The following is a 17,485-nucleotide window of genomic DNA, read 5'->3' on the forward strand; positions in this document are numbered from 1 at the left end:
TTCGAACAGCACGTAACGGCGCGTAATTTTGCAGTTTGCCGCATGAACAAATACAGAACTTGCACTTTGTAATATATTTGGGACTCTGGGTACGATGTCGCAACGAGAAACGCGCGTCAAATACGAAGAATTGTTGTTGGACATGAGTATGTTACGTAATATTTCTTGAAAACGGCCTGGGAAGGTGCAACAAAAGTATTCGGACAAAGGCGGACAACGTGAGAGAATAGTTCATTGCGAGACGCACAGAGGGTGAAGCGGCTGCAGTGTGTCCCACATTTCCGCGAGACGATAGCGATGATTAGTAGACACGTATCGCGTGCCTGTGCAGGTCGACGATGGGACGCAGAGGGAAGTGTTCTACGTTCGAGCAAAGGCAACTTGTCGCTTATCATCACGCGAAGGGGAAACCCTGCAGGGAAATTGCCGCAATAGTGAACATGAAGAAAAGTACAGTTCACGACATTATTAAACGGTTCGAGAAAGAAGACCGATTGGAATTCCGTTGCAGTACAGGACGGCCACGGACATTGTCACAGAGAGATCAACGTGTGATTGTGCGAGAGGTACAACAGAATCCGAAAATATCTGCCACACGAATCGCAAGTGAGGTGGAGGGAGACCTTGGTATAAAAGTTCATCCCGAAACCGAGCGGAGAGTACTACGACGATCGCAGTACCGCGGTCGAGAGGTACTGCGAAATCCATTCGTAAATGCAGTGAACCAGAAGAAACGTATGCAGTTTGCGAGGGAATACGCCGAATACGTTCAGGCTTGGTGGAATCGGGTGATATTTTGCGACGAATGTAAATTTACATTATGGCAAAGCGACGGAAAGGCAAACGTGTGGCGAAAGACCAATGAAGAGCTGAATCCCAGGAACCTCAAACCAACAGTAAAGTCTGGAGGTGGGAGCACCATGGTGTGGGGATGCATGTCCGGCAATGGTGTGGGTGATTTAGCGTTCATTGATAATACGACGAACAAGGAAGCGTATTTGAATATACTGCGAGGACATTTGAAGCAGAGTGCACGACATCTAGGTATTGCGAACAACTTTCATTTTTATCAGGATAATGATCCCAAGCATACCGCGCATATTGTACAAATGTGGTTGCTCTTCAATTTCCCGAAAGTATTGCACCCCCCTCCCCAATCACCAGACCTTAACCCAATCGAACAGATGTGGGATAAATTGAAACGGACCCTCCGCGCGGACATCATCTTTACGAAGGAGACGTTTAAAGAGAAACTGCGCCGAGAATGGGCAGATATAGGCCCAGATTTCACGAAAGTGAAGCCACACAGCTGCTCTGATATTCCGTAGGCTCTTACTAAGTTTATCAGACGACAGTGCGGGACTGTATCGAACGCCTTCCGGAAGTCAAGGAAAATGTCATCTACCTTGGATATAACTGACATCAGTGAGTTATATCGACAGTACGCAGCTAGAATTGGAGTTGGTTATACGTAAGCAATGTTGAAAGTAATGTTATAGGAAGGGAAGAGGCAGTAGATGTACATTAGGGGGACAGATACGATACTGCGAGAAGAATTCGGCAGAGCACTCAAAGACGTAAGGCCAAACAAGGTCCGGGGAGTAGACGACATTCCATCAGGACTACTGATAGCCTTGAGAAAGCCAGCCGCGGCCAAATTATTCCATCTGGTGTATAAGATGTACGAGACAGGCGAAACACTTTCAGACTTCGAGAATAATATAGTAATTCCAATTCCAAAGAAAGCAGGTGCTGACAGGTGTCAACATTAGCGAACTATCAGTTTAATAATTCACGGTTACAAAATACTAATAGGAATTCTTTAGAGCAGAATGGAAAGTATGCCTAGTAGATTGGAGGAGGCATTGAAAATGAAAGGTGGACGCAAAGGTATTGACATTTTCGTCGTACAACTTGTGAACATTTATTGGACGGTGTCCGAATACTTTTGTAGCAGCAGGGTGAGCAGGATGTTTCTTTTTTGTTGTTAATTTTTCTGTTATTTATGTTTTGGAAACGAAGTAATACAATAATTCTTTTGTAAGTAATGTTGTTACGCATATACAGGGTGAGTCACCTAACGTTACCGCTGGATATATTTCGTAAACCACGTCAAATACTGACGAATCGATTCCACAGACCAAACGTGAGGAGAGGGGCTAGTATAATTGGTTAATACAAACCATAAAAAAATGCACGGAAGTATGTTTTTTAACACAAACCATAGTTTTTTTAAATGGAACCCCGTTAGTTTCGTTAGCACATCTGAACATATAAACAAATACGTAATCAGTGCCTTTTGTTCCATTGTAAAATGTTAATTACATCCGGAGATATTGTAACCTGAAGTTGACGCTTGAGTACCACTCCTCCGCTGTTCGATCGTGTGTATCGGAGAGCACCGAATTACGTAGGGATCCAAAGGGAACGGTGATGGACCTTAGGTAGAGAAGAGACTGGAACAGCACATTACGTCCACATGCTAACACCTTTTTATTGGTCTTTCTCACTGACACACATGTACATTACCATGAGGGGTGATGTACACGTGCCGGCCGGAGTGGGCAAGCGGTTAAAGGCGCTATAGTCCGTAACCGCGCGACTGCTACGGCCGCAGGTTCGAATCCTGCCTCGGGCATGGATGTGTGTGATGTCCTTCGGTTGGTTAGGTTTAAGTAGTTCTAAGTTCTAGGGAACTGATGACCTTAGAAGTTAAGTCCCATTGTGCTCAGAGCCATTTGAACCATTTTGTGAGGTACACGTACACAGGTGGTTTCCGTTTTCAATTACGGAATGGAATAGAGTGTGTCCCGACATGTCAGGCCAATAGATGTTCAATGTGGTGGCCATCATTTGCTGCACACAATTGCAATCTCTGGCGTAATGAACGTCGTACACGCCGCAGTACATCTGGTGTAATGTCGCCGCAGGCTGCCACAATACGTTGTTTCATATCCTCTGGGGTTGAAGGCACATCACGGTACACATTCTCCTTTAACGTACACCACAGAAAGAAGTCCAGAGGTGTAAGATCAGGAGAACGGGCTGGCCAATTTATGCGTTCTCCACGTCCTATGAAACGCCCGTCGAAAGTGTACCTCACCCGTCATGGTGAAGTACATGTGCGTCAGTGAAAAAGACCAATAAAAAGGTGTTAGCATGTGGTCGTAATGTGCTGTTCCAGTCTCTTCTGTACCTAAGGTCCATCACCGTTCCCTTTAGATCCCTACGTAATTCGGTGCTCTCCGATACACACGATCGAACAGGGGAGGAGTGGTACTCAAGCGTCAACTTTAGGTTACAATATCTCCGGATGTAATTAACATTTTACAATGCAACAAACGGCACTGATTACGTATTTGTTTATATGTTCAGATGTGCTAACAAAACTAACGGGGTTCCATTTAAAAAAACGTAGGTTTGTGTTAAAAAACATACTTCCGTGCATTTTTTATGGTTTGTATTAACCAATTATACTAGCCTTTCTCCTCACGTTTGGTCTGTGGAATCGATTCGTCAGTATTTGATGTGGTTTACGAAATACATCCAGCGGTAATGTTAGGTGACTCGCCCTGTATATTGCTAATAAATACGTTTGGGTTCCATAGCCAGTGTTTCTCGAGTACTCATTGTGGAACTTCCCACTGTCCGAATGCTTTTGCGACTGAGCGTATACAGAGAGTGTGGAGCAGTGTGGTGCCGTGCACTTACCGCCCTGAGCCAGCGCACTGTGGGCGGCGGGCTGCCGCGGAAGGCGGCGCTCAGCGTGGCCGTGTCGCCGCGCAGCGCCACCACGTCGCGCGGGCCGCGCGTCACCGCCGCCGGCTCCCCTCCCTCTCCCTCCTCCTCCTCCTCCTCCTCCTCTGGCTGCAGCACGGTGAGGGAGGCGGGCTCCGCCGCCGCCGCCCCCGCGCCGCCGCCGGCCAGCGAGCACTCGACGGCGCCGCCGTCCTCCGGCTGCACGTCGCGCACCGTCAACACGCTCTCGTCCCCAGACGTCTCCACCTGCGGACACGCCGGGCGTCACTCGTCCACACTCGAACCGCACCCTTAACACAGGTCACGTGAACCTATCTCCTACGGAGCTATCAACAGGCATGGGGACGGGATGACGGAATCTTGGCAGGAGGCTGCTGAGGTCCTCCTCCGGTCCCTGCTGCCTCACGACAGTGCGGATGGGGAGACTGGAGGAGAGCGCCAATTAAGAAACGAAGACCTTGGAAGATATGTCAATAATTCGGCAGTCTACCCCTTTTCTGAAGAGGAGGTGGCTGCCGACATAAAGTCGTTGAAGAGAGGGAAAGCTCCCAGGCCAGACAGCATTGTGGCGGAGGTGATGCAGTTCTTGCCCCCCCCCCCCCCCCCCCAGCTAGTAATACCACTCACTCATCTATTCAATGAGTGCCTCAGGCAGAAAAAATTCCCAAAGATATGGAAAATTGCAAATGTCCTGATCATTAAGAAAGGACCTGACAAAGACCTAGCTGAAACAAAATTTTACAGACCCGTCTGCTTGTTGGACTTGTTTGGGAAGATACTAAAGAAGTTGCTGGCTGACAGACTGGCAGCACACCGAGTGCTGTGCGGGATGAGTAGCGGGCGGTTCGGCTTCAGGCCTGGGCGGTCGGCATCTGATGCAACCGCCCTGGCAGCTGAGGTCTGTGGCTCGACCCCGTACAAGTATGTAGTTCTCATCCTGGTAGACACCAGTGGCGCCTTCGACCACCTGTGGTGGCCTTCGCTCTTCTCCTGTTTGCGGGAGAAAGAGTGTCCAGGGCCGCTATATGGTTGCCCGAGGAGCTATTGTGAGGATCGGGAGGTCTGGCTATCGTCCCCCGGCGGAAGAGTGGGAAAAAATATAAAAAAGGGATTCCCCCAGGGTTCTGTATTAGGCCCCCTATTCTGGGACATCCACATGGGGCCACTGTTAGACGATCTACAACAAAGCGAAGAAGTGCTAGAGGTGATAGCCTACACGGATGACCTGCTACTGTTGGTTGGCCGCAGAAGCCGAGAAGACATAGAGCCCAAAATCGAAAGGGCTATAGGAAAATTACAACTATGGTATCAAAATACAAAGATGATCATTTCACTGAGCAAGTCTACACATCTCTTGCTGAAAGGGCAGCTGATAAGTAATCCCACTCTGTGAACTCAGGGCTCACCAGCTCTTCGGCGATGCGAGATGCGCTACCTAGGAATTACCATTGATGAAAGATGGAACTTTGAGAAACCAGAGAGCCCTGCAAGTGCTTAAGAATCTTATCTCCATAAGTCATAAAAGATTTCATCTTGCCCCTCATCTCATAAAGCTATACCATAACAGCATCTTAACGTCAATAGTGTGTTACGGCTCGGCAGTCTGGGCACACAGACTCACGAGGGTAGTACCCGCCATCACAGTGAGAACACTGCAGAGGAACACGATATTGACGTCTGTGGGGACCTACAGGACATCTCCAGGGAGGGGGGGGCCTATTAGTTATAATGGGGCTCTGCCTCTGATCAAAATTAGAGAACAAGCTGCGTGGTACTGGGCCAAAAAAGGGGATAACAGGGGACATACTGGGTGTTAGGGTTGAGGAACGGGTGTGATAAGGAAAAGAGGTGAAGAATTGTGGCAGGAATCATGCGACGCGGAAGAAACTGGCCGAAGAACATTTGCATTTTTACCAGATGTGAAGGAACGACTAGGTATGAAGTACTTCGAGCGAACCCGGGGACTGCTCCATTTTCTCACTGGTCATGGGCCCTGCCCGACATACCTTTGTCGGACTGGGAAGAGGGCTACGCCCACATCTGACTGCGGCGCATCAGAGGGTACACACGACCACGTGGTTTACGAGTGCCTTTTTTTCAGTGATGTAGCAACCACATTACGAGACCAATTACCTAACAATGACACTTACCACTTACTGAGACGAGAAGATACATTTCAAACTCTGAACAGTTTGGCTAATGAGGTATCACGGAAAGTGTTGACAGAATATCTCAGGCACATTAATTAACTATTAATCCGTGATTATCAACCAACACCAAATGCGTCCAGTACCCTAATCCTATACCGCCTGTGCGTGGACATGCCGACTTACATTATACACTACTGGCCATTAAAATTGCTGCACCACAAAGATGACGTGCTACAGACGCGAAATTTAACCGACAGGACGAAGATGCTGTGACAGACAAATGATTAGCTTTTCAGAGCATTCACACAAGGTTGGCGCCGGTGGCGACACCTACAACGTGCTGACTTGAGGAAAGTTTCCAACCGATTTCTCATGCACAAACAGCAGCTGACCGGCGTTGCCTGGTGAAACGTTGTTGTGATGCGTCGTGTAAGGAGGAGAAACGCGTACCATCACGTTTCCGACTTTAAGGTCGGATTGTAGCCTACCGCGATAGCGGTTCATCGTATCGCGACATTGCTGCTCGCGTTGGTCGAGATCCAATGACTGTTAGCAGGATATGGAATCGGTGGTTTCAGGAGGGTAATACGGAACGCCGTGCTGGATCCCAACGGCCTCGTATCACTAGCAGTCGAGATGACAGGCATCTTATCCGCATGGCTGTAACGGACCGTGCAGCTACGTCTCGATCCATGAGTCAACAGATGGGGACCTTTGCAAGACAACAACCATCTGCACGAACAGTTCGACAACGTTTGCAGCAGCATGGACTATCAGCTCGGAGACCATGGCTGCGGTTACCGTTGACGCTGCATCACAGACAGGAGCGCCTGCGATGGTGTACTCAACGACGAACCTGGGTGCACGAATGGCAAAACGTCATTTTTTCGGATGAATCCAGGTTCTGTTTACAGCTTCATGATGGTCGCATCCGTGTCTGGCGACATCACGTGAACGCACATTGGAAGCGTGTATTCGTCATCGCCTAACTGGCGTATCACCCGGCGTGATGGTATGAGGTGCCATTGGTTACATGTTTCGCTCACCTCTTGTTCGCATTGACGGCACTTTGAACAGTGGACGTTACATTTCAGATGTGTTACGTCCCGTGGCTCTACCCTTCATTCGATCCCTGCGAAACCCTACATTTCAGCAGGATAATGCACGACCGCACGTTGCAGGTCCTGCACGGGCCTTTCTGGATACAGACAATGTTCGACTGCTGCCCTGGCCAACACATTCTCCTTATCTCTCACCAACTGAAAACGTCTGGTCAATGGTGGCCGAGGAACTGGCTCGTCACAATACGCCAGTCACTACTGTTGATGAGCTGTGGTATCGTGTTGAAGCTGCATGGACAGCTGTACCTGTACACGCCATCCAAGCTCTGTTTGACTCAATGCCCAGGCGTATCAAGGCCGTTATTACGGCCAGAGGTGGTTGTTCTGGGTGCTGATTTCTCCGGATCTATGAACCCAAATTGCGTGAAAATGTAATCACATGTCAGTTCTAGTATAATAGATCTGTCCAATGAATACCCTTTTATCATTTGTATTTCTTATTGGTGTAGCAATTTTAGTGGCTAGTAGTGTAGTTGGAATCCGCCACGTGTAATAAGAAAAATTGGCGCATTTGGGGGACTGAGAATACGCATTTTGCGATTAAGAAGTCTCTTCAAGCTCTACAGGTGACTGTGTGGTGTGGTGTGCAGAGTCCAGTCACGGAATAATTGCTGTGATATTCCTTGGTGGCACGGTGACTACTGAACGGTACGTGCAGGTTTTGGAAGATGATTTCATCCACATTATGCAAAGTGACCCCGATTTTGACAAGATGCATGGCTCGACCCCACTGAAGCAGGAGAGTGTCTGATGTCCTGGAGGAGCAGTTTGGGGACCACATTCAGGCTCTGGGGTACGAGGAGGCCACTGGCATGGGCGTCGAATGGCCACCATATTCTCCAGATTCCTTTTTGTGGGGCTACATTAAAGACAAGGTGTACAGCAATAACGCGCAAACCATTGTTGAGCTGAATTAGTCATTCAGGAGGTCGTCGACAGCATCGATGTTCCAACACTGTATGCACACCGTAGTTTGTAACTGACTTACGTTTTTTTTCATGTAATTCAATAGTTGTCACTCTTTGCATCAAATGGTAAAGTTGAAAATTTGTGCCAAAATGGGGATTCGACCCCAGGTCTCCTACTTACTAGGCAGATGCGCTGACCACTACGCCATCCGGACACAGTGGTCAGCACAACTTCACGGACGACCACAGCACGCCTCTCGTCACACCCAAATTCTCAACTTACACCACGCACTACCGACGTAGCGCCTCTGCTCATTAGCCTCATTACTGGCGGCATCTCGCCGATTCCAGTAAGAGTTCGGACATGTCCGGAATAACAGAAGCCACATATCTATTGAATTTGCAATTGGCGGTGATACCTTGCTGGCCATGATCACTGGTAATTATTGTGAAAAAAGTTTTTTGGTAATGACCGGCGTAATCTAATCAGCCCGATTTACTCAGCTGTCGCAGCACCGAGGTACTGTTACAGCCACGAAATGAGACAGTATGAAACAGAGTAAACAGGAGAACAATAGTACAGCGAATGTAATGGTTACCTCCCACAGTACGGTCACCTAATTACGATGGTTGCAACCGAAAGCAAACGACTATCACCCGAAGCCTTCAGACTTCTGTGGATTGAGGACTAGTGAGTCAATCGGCCATCTTAAGTTAACACACTACACACTAACCGAAGCAGATCAGGCGGAATGTCACTGTGAAGCACGATGACATAATAAATTTTAATTAACATTATTTTCCATTTTGTTAACTTTTAATTTCATGGATCATGTAACTTGTTTCGGCTTACTATATCTTCGGAACTGCCTGATAATAAAATGAACAAATGATAAGCAGTTTCATACAGAGCACACAATTCTACGCATAACTGCTGTTCATTAAAATTTCAGCAACATGATGGCGGCGTGCAGTGAATGTCAAAGTGGCATGAAGTGTAGGCGTACTACATGCCAGCATATGCAACTGACCAGAATTTCAACGGGAGAAGGTAATACGCTTATATGCTACATGGTCCTGAGCATAATAAATACCGGTTAGGTGTACAATAATGGAATGCAGTGAACATATAGTGTGTTGGGGGCGATCACTCAGCTGTACAAATAATTCAAAAGCCAAGATCGCTTAAATACTATTTACTAGATGACCGGTTTCAACACACTAAAGGTGCCATCATTGGATCTGTGAAGATACAACACGACAGGTTTGAGGGAGGACTTACACGGATTACACTGTATACGTTGTTAGTCGAGCTGCGGTCATGTGTCAAATAGTTTTATCTTGTGACTTCGGTTTTATACATCTGATGGGATAGAATGACCATGAGAGCAGTAGTTTTTCAATTTTTTTTTTTTTTTTTGCGACAATGATTTTATATCAGCTGGTCTGCCTCATGTATCGTTATATCCAAACGATCTATACATGTTAAGCGACATTGAGGTATGTGGTACCGTACTAATAGTAATGTATATAGTGTAACTCGTGTAAGCCCTCCAACAACCTGTCATGTTGTATCTTCACAGATCTAAAGATGGCACCTTTAGTGTGTTGAAACCAGTCATCTAGTAAATAGTATTTAAGCGATCCTGGCTTTTGAATTACTTCAGTAATGGAATGGCTGGGCAAAATTTAATGATCGGTGGTGAGCCAATATCTTGCTAACCCACGAGCAAGTTTTTTCAGTGGCGAGAGATTTGGAGAAAGTGCTGCCTAGGGCAACAGTCGAACGTACCCTGGTAGGTGGGATAGCACAACCAACATGCTTTATCTTATTGAAAGGTAATGCGTCAGAACCTCGAAAACAGGGCACAGCCATCGGCATCAACACTGCTGTCCAAGTTACCAGTTATGCTAACCAGAGGTGAATGTGTTGGCAACCGAATGCTACTTCAGGTGGTGGAACTGTATGATGATAAAGAACACAATCTGGCAGCGTTTGTTCTCCAAGAAGTCTCTGCACACGAATACGTTCCTCTGATGCTGCACGAAGAACAGGGACTCGTCTGAAAAGAGGACGTGATGCCAGTCGTGTGTCCGATGTTGTCTTTGGGCACACTACCATCTGCACGCCTCTCTCGGCTGCCGCCTCAAGCGACCCCGCAACAACCGTCACAGTGCTGACAGTCGTCGGTGCTCCAGAGTCGCCGCACTGTGCGTGTGGGTAGTTTTCTCATTACAAGAAAAACCCACTTCCTGACTCAAGGTAGCCGATTGCGTGTACAATCCAGCAGAGCCGAGCAGACAATATGCCTGCTCTCTCGGGCGCTAGTCGCGTGGTGCTATTGAGATCCTGTTCGGTGTTGCCTATGGCCCTCCTGAACTCATGCATTCCATATTAGCGTTACAGTTACAGGACCCCACCGAACGCGAGCATCAGTATCGTGCAATATCCAGCAGAGTCGAGCAGACAATATCCTGCTCTCTCGGGCGCTAGTCGCGTGGGGCTATTGAGATCGTGTTCGGTGTTGCATATGGCCTCCTGAACTCACGCATTCCATACCAGCGTCACAGTTACGCGACCCCGCCGAACGCGAGCATCAGTATCATGCTGTATCCAGCAGAGCCGAGCAGACAATATGCCTGTTCTCTCAGGCGCTAGTCGCGTGGGGCTATTGAGATCCTGTTTGGTGTTGCATATCGCCCTCCTAAACTCAAGCATTCTATATCAGCGTTACAGTTACGGGACCCCGCCGAACGCGAGCAGCAGTATCGTGCAACGATAAACTGCAGTCTTGACAGGCCTCAGTTCTGCCACTGTCGAATTCGCATACATGTCGGTAGAGGTTGCTCCTTGTTGGTCGAGACGTAACACGACCTCATCATACACAACCAACAACCAAGTGTTATTTCTGAGTGGGAAACCCGCTGTGTAACGTTTCCTAACGTACAATATGAACATGGTGTTACTGCGCCTAGTTCGTGAGGCTGAAATGCTGATTTTTTGTATACCCATTCATCCAGTACATTTCATACCAATCTGAAGTTTGTTGCAGGCCACCTTCATGCTGTTGCAATTTTAACTGTATGTAGCTTACATCAGTCAGTCATATTGGCAGTACGCAGCTAGAATTGGAGTCGGTTATACGTAAGCAATGTTGAAAGTAATATTATAGAAAAGGAAGAGGACATAGATGTAGATGAGGGGGACAAATATGATACTGCGAGAAGAATTTGGCAGAGCACTCAAAGACGTAAAGCGAAACAAGGTCCTGGGAGTAGGCGGCGTTCCATCAGAACTACTGATAGCCTTGGGAAAGCCAGCCGTGGTGAAATTATTCCATGAGATCTACAAGATGCACGAGACAGGCGAAATACTTTCAGACTTCGAGAATAATATAATAATTCCAATTCCAAAGGAAGCAGGTGCTGACAGGTGTCAATATTATCGAACTATCAGTTCAATAAGTCGCGGTTACAAAATGCAAACATGAATTCCTTAGACAAGAATGGAAAAAGTGGTAAGTGCCGACCTCGGGGAAGATCATTTTGGATTCCAGAGAAATGTACGAATACGCGAGGCAGTAGTGACACTAAGATATAGATGATAGGTTAGGGAAAGGGAGCCCTACGTTTATGTCAACTGTAGACTAAGAGAAATCTTTTGACAACGTTGACTAGAATAGTCTCTTTGAAATTCTGAAGGTAACAAGGATAAAATACAGGGAGTGAAAGGTTATTTACAACTTGTACAGAAACCAGACTGCAGTTGTAAGGGTCGACTGGCATGAAAGGGAAGCAGTAGTTGGGAAGGGAATGAGACAAGATTTAGCCTATCCTCGATGTTAGTCAATTTGTACATTGAACAAGCAGCAAAGAAAACAAAAGAAACATTTGGAGTAGCAATTGAAGTTCAGAGAGAAGACATAAAAACGTTGAAGTTTGCCAATGTCACTGTAATTCTGTCAGAGACTGCAAAGCGCTTCAGCGAGCAGTTGAACGGAAGGAGGATATAAGATGGATACAAAAAAGCATAACAACGATAATGGAATGTTGTAGAACTAAATGAGGTGATGATGAGGGAATTAGGTTAGAAAACGAGACATTGAAAGTAACAGATGAATTTTGGTATTTGAGCAGCGAAATAAATGACGATGGCCGAATTGGAGAGGATATAAAATGTAGACTGAAAATCACAAGAAAAGCACCTTTGAACAAGAGAAATTTGTTAACATCGAATATAGATTTAAGTGTTAGCAAGTCTTTTCTGAAGGTATTTGAATGGAGAGCAGCCATGTATGGAAGTGAAGCCCGCCCGGTTGGCCGTGCGGTCTAACGCACGTCTTTCCGGGCGGGAAGGAGCGCCTGGTCCCCGGCACGAATCCGTCCGGCGGATTTGCGTCGCGGTCCGGTGAGCCGGCCAGTCTGTGGATGGTTTTCAGGCGGTTTTCCATCTGCCTCGGCAAATGCGGGCTGGTTCCCCTTATTCCGCCTCAGCTACACTATGACGGCGATTGCTGCGCAAACAAGTTCTCCACGTACGCGTACACCACCATTACTGTACCAAACATAGGGGTTACACTCGTCTGGTGTGAGACGTTTCCTGGGGGGTCCACCGGAGGCCGAACCGCACAATAACCCTGGTTTCGGTGTGGGGCGACGGAGGGGTGAAGTGGACTGCGGTAGTCGTCGTGGGGTTGTGGACCACTGCGGCTGCAGCGGGGACGGAGTCCCTCCGTCGTTTCTAGGTCCCCGGTTAACATAACATAACATGGAAGTGAAACATGGACGATAAACAGTTTATAGTAGAAGAGAATAGAAGATTTTGAAGTGTAGTGCTGCAGAAGATTAGATGGGTAGATTACGTAATTAATGAGGAGGTACTGAATGGATTTGCGGAGAAGAGGAATTTGTGGCACAACTTCACCAAATGATGGGATGAGTTGACGGGACACATTCTGAGACATCAAAGAATCACGAATTTAGTAGTGGAGGGAAATGTGGGGGGGTAAATATCGTAGAGGGAGATCAAGAGAAGAGTACATTAAGCAGATTCATAAGGATGTAAGTTGCAGTATTTACTCGGAGATGAAGAGGCTTGCACAGGAGAGAGTAGTATGAAGAGGTGCATCAAACCAGTCTTCAGGCTGAAGACCACAACAACAATGTACTTAAGCGAAGAAATGCGAGTTGTGTTGGCTGTGGTGCGGTACTCACGTGGCACCTGGAGCAGGTGGCGGCGTCGCGGCCTGCCACAGTCCAGACGACGTCGGCGGCTGCGCGCGGGTCAGACACGCGCGCCACGAAACTGGCGCTGGCGCCGGGCCGCGCCATCACTGGCGCCGGGCTCTTCAGGAAGGCGGCCGCCCGCTGCTGCTGCTGCTGCTGGTGCTGGTGCTGGGGGCGACCGTCACCCGCGGAGGGCGTTGCCGCCTCTGTGTGGACAGGAAGCCGTGCTCTAACAACTGGTTCTTGGCTCTTAGCAGTATTCAGGCTGTTAGATAGATATATAGATAGAGAGAGAGAGAGAGATAGAGAGAGAGAGAGAGACAATGATGACGACGCACCACAAAGGACTTCTCCGGATGTAACGGAAATCGGTACATGTGGTGTACATGTACAGACAAAGAAATGATTACATGTTCATAAAAATTGAACAATTTATTCAATACAAAGAGCTTCACGAATTGAGCAAGTCAATAACGCGTTGGTACATCTCTGGCCCTTATACAAGCAGTTATTCCTCTTGGCATTTATTCACAAACTTATTGGATGTTGTCCTGAGGGATATTGTGCCAAATTCTGTCCAATTGGCGAGTTGGATCGTCAAAATTCCGAGACGGTTGGAGGGCCCAGCCCAGAATGCTCCAAACAGTCTCAATTGGAGAAACATCCGGCGACTGTGCAGGCGAAGGTAGGGTTTGGCAAGCAGGTAGAGAAGCAGTGGAAACTCTTGCCGTGTGTGGGCGGGCATTATGTTGCTGAAATGTAAGCCCAGAATGGCTTGCCGTGAAGGCTAACAAAACGGGGCTTAGAATATCGTCGACGCATCATTTTGCTGTATGGATGCCAGGAATGTCAACCAAAACAAAGGAGGGCTGCTATGAAAAGAAACGACACACCAGACCATCACTGCTGATTGTCTGGTTTTACAGCGGGCGACCGTAAGGCTGGTGTCCTAACTCCGACCGAAATGTCTGCTGACACGCCTTTGGTGGTCACCGGACGCCAGTTCGCAGCGGCACTCAACACTGAAGATAATTCTGCTCCAGTCGATGCGATTTCAGGCCGAAGACGTGTCTAGAGACAGCGGTGGGATACCAGTCTCACTTTCGTCAGCCATACGGCCTAACAACCAAGAGTGATGGTCTGTGGTGCCATTTCGTTTCATAGTAAGACGCGTTTGGTTGCCATCCGCGGCACAGAGTTACTCCCAGTTTTATTGTCCTGTATGGCAAGTCATCCTGGGCTTACGTTTCAGTAAGGGAATGCTCGCCCGCACGTGGCGAGCGTTTCCACTGCTTGTCTTCGTCCTTGCCAATCCCTACCTTGGCCTGCCAGGTCGCCGGATATCTCCCAAAATTGAGGCTGTTTGTCGCATTATGGGCAGGACTCTTCAAACATCTCGAGATTTTGCAGATTTAACGTACCAGTAGGATAGAATTCGGCACGATATTCCTCGGGAGGAGATGCAACAAATCTGTCAATCAGTGCCAAGCGGAATAACTGTTTGTATACGTGCTACGAGTGGACCAACTTGTTACTGACTAGCTCAATTGTAATCATTTGTATGTCTGCACACGTGCATCACATCTACCGGTTTCCGCCCCATTCGGATAATTCCTTCGTGGTGCGTCGTTTTTTGTCCGAGAGTACATTTATTTCTCAGCAACTGGAACACCGCTGGATAGTAACCCGAAGATTATTCGTAGTTAGCTCTTATAGTTACTAGTGCGTTGTGATGCTCAGTAATTTCTTATGACAGAAGTATGTTACATCAGTTAAACTGCAGAACAGTCGAAAATGAGACTGCTCCATCCGAAAAAAGTTGCGACAAAATAATCAGTAGCGCAGTAGGTGAGTAAAATTGATTACATACTCGTTTACTTTCAGACTGCGATATGTTCATCTAGATTTAAGGCCAATGTTAACAGCATTATTCGTCACCTAACCGTCTTATGTCAGACTTACAGTTTTATTTATCTGTTTATTATTGGCTTCTAGCATACATAACTTTAGAAAACTATGACTTTCGCAGTATGAGCAACTGCAAAGACGTGTAGCTTTTATATCTCGGTGCTTTAACTTTCATTCCATTCTTCCAGCCACCAGAGACTATCGGTTATCGTTTTATTCTCCAGAACTGATCTGTACTTGAGAGTCTTGTGTCCGTGTGTCTTCCACTACTAATGGCAACTTTCGCAGACTGATCTGTTGTTTCATTGTATTTAACACCGGCATCAGATATAATCCAAAATAATTACATGATTTGTCCAGCCTTCTTGGCATCATGATACCGATCTACTTGATCTGGAACGTACAGGGTGTTTCGAAAAGGACTTTACCTTTGAAAATCTTACTACCTACAAAGGTGATTGTAGTGTCAATTTGTAGCGAAATGCATCGAGTTTTGTCTCGCGTAGTCTGCTAGTGTGGAATCGCACCGTAAGGAACGCTAGCGGCAGTTGCGTTAAATATGGCTGCCTTAACTAGACTCGAGCGTGTTACCTATGTGTTTTGGTTTCAAGAGTCGAAGTCGGCGACAACAGTTTAGCGTAATTTCTGTACCAAGTTCGGTAAAGATACTCCTAGTAGGCCTGCAGTTTATGAGTGGCATAAATGTTCTGTAGAAACAGGTTGCTCGGTAAGACATGGGAAATCATCAGGTCGTCCAAGCACATCTGACGACGTCGTTGAGCGAGTGAGACAACGCTTTGTCAGCAGCCCTAGGAAATCGACCCGGCGTGCATCCCGCGAACTGCAAATCCCACATACGACTGTTTGGCGTATGTTGGGATACCGTTTGCATTTGTAACCGTACAGATTGACGCGCGTACAAGCAATAAAAGACGCCGATAAAAATGCTCGCAAGATCTTCTGTGTGGATATGTTAAATCGATTACATGAGCATGAACATTTGCCAGCCGGAGTGTGGTCGTGCGGTTCTAGGCGCTACAGTCTGGAACCGTGCTACCGCTACGTTTGCGGTTTCGAATCCTGCCTTGGGCATGGATGTGTGTGATGTCCTTAGGTTAGGTAGGTTTAATTAGTTCTAAGTTCTAGGCGACTGATGACCTCAGAAGTTAAGTCGCATAGTGCTCAGAGCCATTTGAACCTACCTGTTACCAACTGTTCGTCTAAAATTGTGACGAGTCGACTTTTCACTTAAGTGGCACATAACTGTAGGATATGAACAGTGAAAATCCACATCAAACATTGCAACATGTTCGTGATAGCCCCAACAGAACATTTTTTGTGCATTGAGCAACAACAAAGTGTACGGCCCCCTTTTTTTTTTCCTTGAGAAAACCGTCAACGAGATAGTGTACGTGGACGTGTTATTACAACAATTTTTCATATCACGGATAGATGAGGATGACTAAGAACGAAGTGTTTACTTCTTGCCAGATGGTGCACCACCCCACTACCTGGCTGACGTCCGGGATTTTCTCAGCGACCGCTTTCCAGGTCAATGGACTGGCTGTGACGCGCCAACTGCATGGCCCCCACGTTCCCCAGACCCGACACCACTCGATTTTCTTTTTTATGGGGATTCATCAAGGATGTCGTGTGTTTCTTCCTGCTGCGCCGGCTTCTCTACCTGAACTTGGAGCAAGAATTTACGCCGCCATTGAGCAAGTAACACCTGCAATGCTACAGCCAGCTTGGGAAGAAATTGACTTCCGATGGGATGTGTCCAACGTAACCAACGGAAGTCACAAGTAACATCTTTAGTTTAAGGGGAAAAAAAAGCTTGATGTGTTTCCCTACAAAATAACACTAAACCCAGCTCTGTATGTTCTTTCAAAAAATTTATATGAATTTTTGAAATTGTGAAGTCCTTTTTGAAACACCCTGTATTTAGTTGTCGTTCTTTTGCGTTTTCAGAATGCTTTTTGAGTAGGTAATTGTTACGAAACCTGCAGTTCTAACAATCTCTGTAATTCTTTTGTCACTTTGTTTATAGGGAACAGTGTCACCATGTGTCATATTGACACCACTGGCCATTAAAATTGCTACACCACGAAGATGACGTGCTACAGACGCGACATTTAACCAACATCAACAAAATGCTGTGATATGCAAATGATTAGCTTTTCAGAGCATTCGCACAAGGTTGGCGCCGGTGGCGACAACTACAACATGCTGACATGAGTAAAGTTTCCAACCGATTTCTCATACACAAACAGCAGTTGACCGGCGTTGTCTGGTGAAACGTTGTTGTGATGCCTCGTGTAAGGAGGAGAAATGCGTACCATCACGTTTTCGATTTTGATAAAGGTCGCATTGTAGCCTATCGCGGTTGCGGTTTATCGTATCGCGACATTGC

General features: G+C 47.0%; 1 protein-coding gene across 1 annotated transcript in view; it reads right to left on the minus strand.

Moving 5' to 3' along the window:
* The window catches only part of LOC126480740 (myosin light chain kinase, smooth muscle-like), a 212,196-nt gene that overhangs the window by 118,551 nt on the left and 76,160 nt on the right, over nucleotides 1-17,485 (minus strand). The window contains exons 3-4 of the mRNA XM_050104010.1: nucleotides 13,153-13,370; nucleotides 3,712-4,005 (exon numbers count right to left, since the gene is read on the minus strand). Of these exons, the coding sequence (XP_049959967.1) occupies nucleotides 3,712-4,005; nucleotides 13,153-13,370 (512 nt within the window). The remainder of the gene's footprint in view (nucleotides 1-3,711; nucleotides 4,006-13,152; nucleotides 13,371-17,485) is intronic.

Source organism: Schistocerca serialis, chromosome 5 (genome assembly GCF_023864345.2).
Source record: "Schistocerca serialis cubense isolate TAMUIC-IGC-003099 chromosome 5, iqSchSeri2.2, whole genome shotgun sequence".
NCBI lineage: Eukaryota > Metazoa > Arthropoda > Insecta > Orthoptera > Acrididae > Schistocerca > Schistocerca serialis.